Consider the following 11,068-nt stretch of genomic DNA (forward strand, 5'->3'; position numbering starts at 1 on the left):
ATTCGTCCAGCCGCCAAGATTGGGCTGGACCTATCATCAGCTAGGTCATGTCAGCCGCCAACACAATCAGTCTCCAAAACCCATTCACACTCTCAATCACTCTTAAATACATTCATTCCTATTTACATACCATTCACTCAGATAGTACTCAAAACTACTCCATCATTCTTTTCACTTACTATATAACTCTATGTGAGGGTCGATGGGGTACTAAATATTCCACCATCGTACCTCTCCCACTACGCATTCACACTAAGAAATACATTCAGTTTCAATATACACAAAATTATATATGTTTAAAGTACTATATACAGTAAAAGAGTCCTGTTTCCTCTAAAAATTGGAACCAGAGAACTAATACTCGCTGCCGTGCTGAGGTATCATTGCATATTGGGTGGCATTCCTATGTGCTCTCTATATAGTGCCAAATGCAAAATTAATTGAACACATTGAGAATAATAAAATTGTTGAAACAAAGTTAATTGTTAAAAAAGTGTATTGGTTAACAAAAAAGTAAATGTAAATTTAAAAAGAAAGCTTGGTTCTATAATACTAAAGGCACAGTGTAAAATTTAGTGCAATTTTTTTAATTCTTTAATTATGTACTATTATATTGATAAAAATTATACAAAAATAGTCCATTAAAATCTTTTTAAAAAAATTTTTATTAGCAATAAGTTAACTTTCTTTATATTCAAAGAAAAATATTGTCAATCTTTTTTTAATTTTGAACATACTGAAATAAAAATTGTTCAGTGTATTAAGTTTTGATAAAATTGTTACTGTAGTTACAAAACAAATGTGGTAGTTTTTTAACAATGTTTAGTGTAGTGAAAAATCAAATATTTAATACTCAAAACAGTAAGTTCTGACATTACATAATTCATGTGACTGGATATAACAATACAATTTCAATCCTAGTCAGTAGGCTTGGCACATTCAATAAGAGATATTCCCATTTGAGATATAACTTTTTTAATGTACCACCAAAGAATCTTGCTAAGAAACTGCTTGGTAAAGTGTTGGTTAGAGAAGAGGACGATGGTGGTGTGTTGAAGGGCGTAATTGTTGAAACAGAAGCGTACTTGGGCCCCCATGATTTAGCAGCTCATTCTTCAAAAGGGAGAGTTAAGAAAGCCTACCACACATTTCTACCACCGGGTATCTGCGGTTTCACTCCTGTCTACGGAATTCATATTGTTTTCAGTATATCTTGTCTAGGTTTGTTCAATAATTGAATTTTTTGTTCTCCTATTTATTTGTCAAATATCCAGGTGATGGTACTTGTGTGTTGATAAGAGCGCTTATGCCAATTGCTGGAATTGAAAAAATGATTAGAAATTGCTTGAACAGTGGCAAGAAACTTAAGAATATCAAGGAATGCAGGATATGTTCAGGTCCGGCTAAACTTTGCAAAGCTTTTAATCTTACGACAGACCTAAACAAAACTGATATAAGCAAAGGTTCCGACAAACTGTATTTTGAAGATATAGCTTATTATGCAGAATCGTTTGACATTGTTGAATGTCCACGTATAGGTTTGTCCCATGATAAAGTCGGAGAATGGTATGGAAAGTACTTGAGGTAAAGATAATAATCTACAATAATAATTTAATACAGTAGGCAGTATTTAAAATTAAGATTAAGATTAGAAAAGGAGTTGGCCTGACTAAAATCTGTGCACCGTGACCAGTCTATTGTGGTCTATTGTGCATCATCATTTTTGTCTAGAGATCCTCATTAAGCTTAAAGCTTTTTATAAGATCCAAAGCTTTTTCAAGAACTCTCATGTGTATCATTCAGGCCAGGCTTTTCCTCTCCCAGGAGTAGGAATCTCAGCCTACATAAGCCTACACAGTACCAGAAGTCAGGTTCCGCTGTCTCTTCTTTATCCTAACAATATCTGTTCTGGCTTGTTTTTGCCAATCTGAGTCAATACAATGCCTCTGAAGCCTGTCGTGTCCAGTTGTCCAACTATTATTCTAGAGCTAACATCTCCTAGATTTAGTAGTGCTGTTGTTAGTTTCTGCAATGGTCCTTTGATGAACTTTTTCGCATGCCTCTGTCTTGGGCTACATTTCCATTGAATGGAGGATTTGTCTGATGGATCCACGCTTTTGAAGTCTGCCAGATTACTGATACATTTGAACCATGAACAACATACAACCAGAATTTTTTTAACTGAAATTTTACATACACAATGAACTTTAGTTAAAATAAATTAATTAATGTAAAAAATTATTAAATTGTACTAACACTTTATTTCATGCCTAGTATTTTTGTTAGTTCTAATTATAACAAGGTACCTAAACTATAGCTAATATTTTTTCTTCTTCAAAACATTGTGAATCTATAATCTTTTTTAATATATAATTAACCTAGTAAATAAACCACAAATTGATTGATACCATAATGGACTCATTTAATCAACATTCAATCATGTAATGTTTAAATTAAATTAAATCAACTAACAAAAATTATTGGTTGAATTCGAACAAATCAAAATTGCAAATTGAAAATGTTGCTATTGTAATTAAATTTAACATTACCACTAACAGGTTTTACATCTTGGGCCACCCTTCCGTTAGTAAGAAGTGTAAAAAGTGTGAAAAGGTAAATAAATGCAATTAATGACAATTTAACATACACAAAATTATTTTATTATATTTTTTAGGCTCTTAATTTGAAATATAAGCAATGGATTCTGGGCAACTCTTATGATTAGCAATAACAAAGAAGCAGTGTACTTCAATGTGTCTTTTAAACTAAATAACGCGATGGATGATTGTTATCGAAGCCAAATATCTGTTTAAAATTGGATGAATAATAACAAATGGTTAAATTGCTGGCAAACTAAGTAATAAATACATAATAATCTGAAACAAATTATAATTGATATCTTAAAAAATCAAGTGTTTGGAAAATAAATCCTTTATATTTTTTAAAACAACTCTTCAAATTTACATTCCTTTGTCAATTTTCAAAAATCTAATACAATGTGAATAATTGTGCAAACAAAATGGTATATAGATAATAAAAATAGTAAAATAAAGGTATAGAAGGAAATGAACAAGACACCTAGTAAAAGAAGGGGCAGCCAATGTATCTGTCGGTCATGAAACAGCAAAGAAAAGCAAAAAACTATGATAATAAATAATAAAACTGATAAATAAAATGGAACTTGATATCCAAACAAATATAATTTAAAAGATTAAAAAAAGGGGTTCATTTACATATATATTTATTATCTACAGATAAAAACCCATTTACAAATATATAAAATCTCAAGCAACAAAATAAAAAAAGTGAAGTAATTTCTGTTATATAGGAGGTCTTTACGTACAACTATCTGTTGGATGTCGCAGACAAGGTTTCACATTTTTATGTACTAAAATTAAATTAAACTGGGCTTTGCCAGGATTCAAACCCAGAACCACTTGCATGACAAATATAAGTTATACATTCAACAACTCAATAAATAATTTTGAAAAACAATATCATTTTTATCAATTTTCAAATATAGAATAAAACTAAATAGATACAATTAAAAAATAAGACAAAAATTCATCAATACAAAATTATATAAGCATATGTTATGATACAAGTACTTATGCGTGTCTTAGCAAAAAGTGGTTGTTGTCTGGGTACCTGGACACGTAGGTCTGGAGCATAATAAAAAGGTGGACCCGGCGGCTTCGGCTGGGACGACCTAACCTCTGGATTTAACCACCGCATTCCAGTCTTCTAATGCTAAAAATGCAAAAAAGAAATTGGCAGCATCCGAAGCTCTCACATGTCAAGAGCACTGTGGCCCCTTGGATGATCTGACTTGCAGAAGAAGTGTCATCCTCACCCGAATAAGAATACGCTATGAAAGACATACAGACACTTACTTTTGGACCAAAGGCCACACATGTGTTCGGCATTTGGAGAAAAGTTGCTCAGTATGTCCCACCTAGTTTAAAAGTAAATTCCTTGGCTCCATATTGAGAGTGTGCAGGAGTGTGATAATGTGATAATGTGCTTGAGCTCAGTAATGGGTAGTTAAAGAAAATAGGATTATTTTACTGTATATAGTACTGATAGTTTTGTGTCAGTTGCACGTTTACAGAGTGAATGTATTTATTGGTGTGAATGTGAAATATTGAATGAATATTGAGGTGTGAATATTGAATATTCCATCGACCTCAATAAGGTTGTGTGGTGCGAGAGAGAGAGAGAGAGAGAGAGAGAGAGAGAGTGAGAGAGAGTGAATGGATTTAGGAACTTGAAGGAGAATTTAGATATTCTTGTGTTTCTTTGTGTATATTAAGACTGCATGGCTGCCACTCCAGGTCTAAACATATGCCACCAGAGTCTGCAGTATCCAGTTAGCAGTCTAATTTGTACATAAATCAGTAATCAGTACTCAATCAGAAGAAGGTAAGGTTGCTTAAACTAGCAAATTAAATTTCTATTAAACTGAATAATGGTTTTGGAAACAAAATGTTACTTGATCATAAACTAATGACCAGATAAATGGGTAACTTCTGTCTTGTATAGTATTGTAAGAACCTAATTATATATGATGTTGTAATATGGATTTAGGACTTGAAGGAGAAATTAGATAAATCTTCTTGTCTTTGTTTGTATATATTAGGACTGCATGTCTGCCTCTCCGAGTCTTACATATACCACCATATGGATACTGCAGTATCCAGTTAGTAGTCTAATTAGTATATTAATCAATAATCAGTACTAAATTAGAAGAAGGTTAGGTTGTTTAAACCAAAAAATTAAATTACTATTAAATTGAATGATGGTTTTGGAGACAAAATGTTACTGATCATAAACTAATGACCAGATAAATAGATTACTTCTGTCTTGTATAGTATTATAAGAACCTAATTATATGTGATGTTATAATATGGAGATTTGGAAGTAGCGATAGCAAAAATGATGGATCAGGGTGAAATTAAATAAATGAGTTTGTAATATCTTAAAGCTTTTTTTTCTCGGATGCTGCGTGGATTCTGGGTTGTGTAGGCGCGGTAAAAAAATAAGAAGAAGAAGAAGGTGACCACCCGTGTACTACAGAAACTGTCAAACTATTTTAAGGTTTTTTTTTAATAAAGTAGGGAACATTTTAAAATATTATTTTATTGTGTTATGTTTGAAGTATGGACAGTTGATTTTTTCCTCAAGTAATAAAGACGAGAAAAACTTATTTAAGTTATTATTAGCATCAAAAATAAAAAAATACACAAACGGTTATTAGAAGTATAAAAAATGGTTTCTTTATTTGTAGTGATTTGAATATAGAAATTATGGAAATGTGATGTATGTAATATATGTAAAAGAGTTAAATGAGATGGCATTGTGCAGCTTGGAAGTTGATAAGTAAACAGTTGATTCTGTTGTACGGTGTCTAAGGGGGGCTCAATCAAAGAAATCGCCTTTTATGGTATTTTGAAAATATTTTTTCCAACCAGCGTTGAGAGATTTTATTTGTTTTTATTTATAGTTTTCCCAGTCTGGGAATCTCGCGACTCCCTCGAGAACGGGCCGATATCGGTATCCGACGTTATGTTCCCCCCGATTAAATGTTCTCCGTGCCTTCCGATAAACACAAACAATTAGATCTCTTTTTCTTTTCTTTTTCCATTTTTTTAAATTCTTTACACCGATTCTGCGAAAATACGAGGCCAGAAGTTCGACCGACATCACGGTTCATCTATGTGACAGGCTGCATTTGAAGAAGAACGAGAAAAAAAAACTTTCTCAATGGGAGTTTGATCGATTTTTCAATTTCTCCCCTATAAGTCTTTTATTGTAAACCCCCAACGAAAATGTCCGGTAAGATTTGTACATTATAAAATGTGTTCCCAATCATCTATCTATTTTTATATTTATTACATTCTATGTGTTATTTCAGGGCGTAAAAAGAAGCCAGGATTAAAAATTTCTGTACCTGAAGAAGCCCCTATCATGTAAGACAATCATCCATTGTATTTGAATTTTGAATTATCTTTCTTTTCACTACTCGCTGCCAAACATTCTTAAAACTCCTCATATACTTACTTGGAATCCGCTCTCAAGGTTAAACGGAACACAAGTCGCAAGGTTTCATAGAATAAACGGATGGCTCAGGAATCCATGTACTGCCCCGTTGTTATAGATCCTTGGCTCATAACAAACAAGTCATAAAAGCACTTAAAATCATCTGTAGTTTGGTCATTTATGAATTTTTTAGATTTCCAGATACTTTCTGGCTTCTCGCCATCTTCAGTATTTGATTCTTGTTTATTTTGATGCCTTTTATAAGTTGAGAAAGTTGGAAAAAGTGTATCAGCATTATCTTTGTCTTTTATTGTTTTTCGCAAGCTATTTTGATCTATCAGATGTGATTCAGCTTCTCACCATCATCAAGTGTTAAATGTTTCATTTACTAGGTCTATAATCCTTCTGAAAACACACACACACTTTTTCCAGCCTTCAAGAATTTATAAAAAGGACTCAACTGAACAAGAATCACATAATCCCAGTGATTTCAAACCTCATCCTACAACTAGATCTTAAATTGTTCCGTAAGTACAAAGGACTTAATTGTAATCTGCTCACAAGGTTAAAACTGGACCGTCTTTAAATTGTAAGATTGAGGGATGATGAGCATGTAGTTTTATCAGAATAAACAGGTGGTTCAAGAATGTCTAATGTACTGCTCAGTTGTTATAGATCCTTGGCAGATAACAAACAAATCATAAAAGCACTTAAATTTAAATGTAGTTGGGTCATTTTCGAATTTTTTAGTTTGTCATATACTTTCTTGCTTCTTTTTTTCATTTGTTTTCATTTTTGTCTCTTATTTTCTTCGGCATGCTATTTTGATATGTCAGATCTGTTTGAGCTTCTCACCATCCTCATTGTTGGGTCTTTCAATAACTAGACCAATAATCTTTCAAAGACACTTAGACACACTTTCCACTTTTCAACAACTTAAGGACTCAACTGAACAAGAATCACATAGACCCCAGCGACTTATTGCAAACGTCATCCTAGACCTTAAATTGTTCTGTAATTATAAAGGACTTACTTGGAATCCCGCTCATCAGATTAAACAGATGGCACAAGAATGTCTAATGTACTGCCCATATCCTTGGCTGATAACCAACAAGTCATAAAAGCACTTAAAATCATGTGTATTTTGGTCATTTATGAACTGTTTAGTCTGTCAGATACTTTCTGGCTTCTCACCGTCTTCGTTATTTGATTCTTGTTTATTTTGATGCCTTTTATAAGTTGGAAGGAGTTTATCGGCATTATCTTTGTCTTTTATTGTCTTTGGCAAGCTATTTTGATCTATCAGATGCATTTCAGCTTCTCACCATCCTCAGTGTTATGTGTTCCATTCACTAGACCAATAATCCTTTTGAAAACACACACCCTTTCCACTGTTCAAGAACTTTCAAAAAGGACAGCTGAACATGAATCAATCTCCCGCGACTTACTTCAAATCTCATCCTACACCAAGACCTTATTTGTTTCGGAAGTACCTTTGGATTCTACAGAATGTTAAAACAGGATTGTAGAAACAGAACGATCTAAACAAACGTTAATTGTGAGATTGATGTGTGTTGTTTAGTCAGAATAAAAAGATTGCTCAAGAATGTCCTTCTACTGCCAAGTTGGTACAGATCCTTGGCTAATAACAAACAACTCAGTAGAAGCACTTAGTGTAGTTTTTTTAATTTTTGTTCTTTAGGAGCACTCTCTGGGTGTATTTCTTTGCCTCATATGTTTTCTACTTATACATGTAAAAAAAAAAATTAACAAACAGACATCGCAAAAACTTAAACATTTTCAAAATATATTCTTAATTTTGCTGTGATTTGTTTCCTCCACTAGCTTTTCCAAGTGCTGACAATTTTCATGGCACCTGGCAATGGATGGTTGTCCCAAACCAACCCAGGCCTTAAAATTTAGTTTATTTCTAGGTTGTCAGAGTTTTGGTTTGCCTTCCAGCCTTGCCAATCTGGGCTTTTGGCTAGTCACAGTAGACCATTTATTTGCACTTATTCATTCATTATCTGAGTGACCTGGGGTCGATAAAAAAAACGACTCAAGAATGTATAATAACGAATGGATGTTACAGATCCTCATCTGATAACAAACAATGATCATTTTAGTGTCGGACACATTTTGGCTTCACCACCTTCAGTGTGTGATGATTATGCCTTGCTGTCTTTGGCCGATTAATTCTGGGTTTTCTGTTATAACAGTTGGTCCTTGAATTTGTCAATTTTTTCCTTTTTAACAGTATAAACGGTGTGAACTGTTGTTAATTTGTATTCTTGTAGCTTTTTTTTGTTGTGTGATTTTACTTTTTGTGCTTCACTAGTTTTGACGGTCAGACTCATTTAGCTATTTCACTTTCCAATTATTGTTTTCATTAGTTCATTTTGTTGTATAATAATGTCTTTATGGAGTAAATTATGCACATGAAGTTAAGTCTCCTTAAAAGTAATTTATTTTTATCTTTCAATTAATTCAGGTTTTTAGTTGAGATAAAAAAGTCAGTGTCATGAGCGGGATTCGAACCCACGATCTTTGGCTAAATACGCCGCTGCTCTACCACTTGAGCTATCGTGACTTTGATCCACTCGGACACTAACTTCCCATCTCAACCTCACCTCTCGAATTTTCACTCTTTTTGCCATTTTTCAAATGTCATGTAATCTATTTCATTCTCGGCGACAAATGAAATGGCCACGGAGAGCTTTAGTGAAGTATATGTCATTTTAATTCATTAAATTCACTCATTTCGTGATCCGCTTGACCAATTAATATCTTCCAACTAATTATGGTTTTTAGTTGAGATAAAAATTTGTGGGTTCGAATCCCGCTTGTGACGCTGACTTTGCTTATCTCAACTAAAAACCTTAATTAATTGAAAGATATTAATTGGTCAAGCGGACCACGAAAACTAGTGAATTTATTTTTATCCTTGCCTGGAAGAAATTTCAGAGGAAGCTGGAGGAAAATCAAAATTTTGAGTTTCTTTACAGAACATTGCAAACTCAGAGATCTCTTTCAGTTTGTTAATGAAAATAAGTACGAGCAGAATTTTTGGACAAGCAGCAACTATAAGAAAAATAGAAATGAAAATATTAAAATTTATTGATAAATTAGGTCTTGAAATAAGTACTTAAGTTGTAAGTTCTATCCTGGGATGGAGTCGATTGTACAATTGAATCCCAGATGTTTTCACAGTTAATTTTAAGTTTAAAAGTTCTATGATTTTCGATGCTACTAAAAAATAAATAATGGTTTGTTCTCAGAAGAATATATTTCATAATAGTTGTAACTTCGTTCCAGTGCTCCCCCTCGTAATTTGGAAAGAAGAACTACCATAACTATTGGAGATAGGACTTGTGTCGTTGAGGCCGATGATCTCAAAAAAATTGGCGATTTAGGCCGTGGGGCATATGGGATTGTAGAAAAGATGAAGCATGTGCCTTCTGGCACAATAATGGCTGTGAAGGTAAACTACTTATTTCATTGTGTATTACGCTTCTAATAATCTGATTAATTGTATCTCAACGTATAGAGAATTACAACGTCTACAGTTAACACAGTCGAACAAAAACGGCTCCTAATGGATCTTGATATATCAATGAGGACATCGGACTGTCCTCACACTGTGCAATTTTACGGAGCACTGTTTATGGAGGGCGATGTTTGGATTTGTATGGAAGTCATGGATATGAGCTTGGATAAATTTTACGTCAGATCGTACAAAAATGGTTTAGTCATACCAGAGCCAATCTTAGGAACGATTGCATTAGCTGTAGGTGAAACAATAAATTCGAGTTTGCATTCCAGCAAGATTTAAAAAAAAATTATTTTAGGTCGTTAACGCTCTCCATTATCTACATACAAAACTCAAAGTCATTCACAGAGACGTAAAGCCTTCAAACATCCTAATCAACAGACGAGGCGAGGTGAAAATGTGCGATTTTGGAATTTCTGGATACTTAGTAGATTCTGTAGCCAAAACGATCGAAGCTGGTTGTAAGCCTTATATGGCAGTGAGTAGACTATTTTCCTATTTCATTTTAATTTTCTTTTCGGTCTGAATGAATAATTTTCTGAATGATTTTAGCCGGAAAGAATTGATCCTTCTGGAAATCCTGCCCAATACGATATACGTTCTGATGTTTGGTCGTTAGGAATTTCCATGGTTGAGTTAGCCACAGGAACGCATCCTTACAGCAAATGGGAAAGCCCTTTCGATCAGTTAAAGCAAGTCGTCAACGACACTGCGCCTAGACTGCCTGAAGGAAAGTTTTCACAAGAATTTTCAGATTTTATTGATCAAACGTAAGTATAGTATATAAGCTTTAGTTGGTTGTACGTTAATCAAGTTTGTGTCTATAGTCTGCAGAAGGACTGTTCCAAACGGCCAAATTACATCCAGCTGTTGAGCCACCCTTTCTGCGTCAAGCATCGCACAAGCCCGACTGATATTTCAAATTTTACCTCCCAAGTACTTGATCTACCCGACCCAATAACTCCTAAAAGTTAGTTGTTTAATCTTGCTCTAATCTGTCTCTTATATGCTCACTCTGAATACAGCAAGACAATAACATTTTTTTTTAAATGTATTCAGATTATTAAAAATCCGAGCCATTGAAAAAAAAGAGACATTGGAATGAGCATGGAAAGTGTACCTGAAAATAAAACCGCCTACATCACTTACATTATTATTATTACTATTTTTAAATTAATTAAATTCCCTTAACAGAAAAAATTAAATTTAAAGATTGCTCGCTATAATTATAAAATGTGCATTCAGTTGCAAAAAAAACGGCCATTTTGATTTTCTAAAATAAATTCTTTATTGCTGCTACACACAGGCCATGATTTTCAAAAAAAAATTGTTGCTGCTTAATGTAATTTCAAAGTTAAATAATGAGTTTCTGAGGTAGTGGACCTCGAATAAATGTATGGAAAATGGGGAAATTTAAGAAACAAAAAATGCAAATAAAAATTTATTTCATAAACAAAAAAGACATTATTTTTAATAAGA

General features: G+C 33.3%; 2 protein-coding genes across 3 annotated transcripts; both read left to right on the forward strand.

Moving 5' to 3' along the window:
* Positions 1-809: 809 nt before the first annotated feature.
* On the forward strand, positions 810-3,454 carry LOC106666078 (DNA-3-methyladenine glycosylase-like). Of its 2 annotated transcripts, XR_001340377.1 has the most exons (6): positions 810-861; positions 922-1,221; positions 1,275-1,584; positions 2,559-2,613; positions 2,675-2,857; positions 3,329-3,454. XR_001340377.1 is itself a non-coding variant. In XM_014392971.1 (5 exons), the coding sequence occupies exons 1-5, from the start codon at positions 819-821 to the stop codon at positions 2,723-2,725; spliced, it is 759 nt and encodes a 252-aa protein (XP_014248457.1). In that variant the 5' UTR covers positions 810-818; the 3' UTR covers positions 2,726-2,910. The 2 variants fall into 2 exon arrangements, 1 of the variants encoding a protein (XP_014248457.1); XM_014392971.1 differs by lacking the exon at positions 3,329-3,454 and having other exon boundaries at positions 2,675-2,910.
* Positions 3,455-5,328: 1,874 nt separating this feature from the next.
* On the forward strand, positions 5,329-10,737 carry LOC106666144 (dual specificity mitogen-activated protein kinase kinase 6). Its single transcript, XM_014393094.2, has 7 exons — positions 5,329-5,835; positions 5,915-5,969; positions 9,355-9,520; positions 9,587-9,826; positions 9,888-10,067; positions 10,142-10,359; positions 10,417-10,737. The coding sequence occupies exons 1-7, from the start codon at positions 5,829-5,831 to the stop codon at positions 10,562-10,564; spliced, it is 1,014 nt and encodes a 337-aa protein (XP_014248580.1). The 5' UTR covers positions 5,329-5,828; the 3' UTR covers positions 10,565-10,737.
* Positions 10,738-11,068: the final 331 nt, after the last annotated feature.

Source organism: Cimex lectularius, unplaced genomic scaffold (assembly GCF_000648675.2).
Source record: "Cimex lectularius strain Harlan isolate CLEC.00 unplaced genomic scaffold, Clec_2.1 scaffold5, whole genome shotgun sequence".
Taxonomy (NCBI): domain Eukaryota; kingdom Metazoa; phylum Arthropoda; class Insecta; order Hemiptera; family Cimicidae; genus Cimex; species Cimex lectularius.

Coding starts and splice junctions, on each gene's coding strand:
- LOC106666078 (XM_014392971.1), top strand. CDS start 819: ATGTTTAGTGTAGTGAAAAATCAAATATTTAATACTCAAAACA. Junction 862..921: donor AATATTTAATACTCAAAACA/GTAAGTTCTGAC, acceptor TTTCAATCCTAG/TCAGTAGGCTTGGCACATTC. Junction 1,222..1,274: donor TTTCAGTATATCTTGTCTAG/GTTTGTTCAATA, acceptor TCAAATATCCAG/GTGATGGTACTTGTGTGTTG.
- LOC106666144 (XM_014393094.2), top strand. Junction 5,970..9,354: donor CCTGAAGAAGCCCCTATCAT/GTAAGACAATCA, acceptor ACTTCGTTCCAG/TGCTCCCCCTCGTAATTTGG. Junction 9,827..9,887: donor TAGGAACGATTGCATTAGCT/GTAGGTGAAACA, acceptor AAATTATTTTAG/GTCGTTAACGCTCTCCATTA.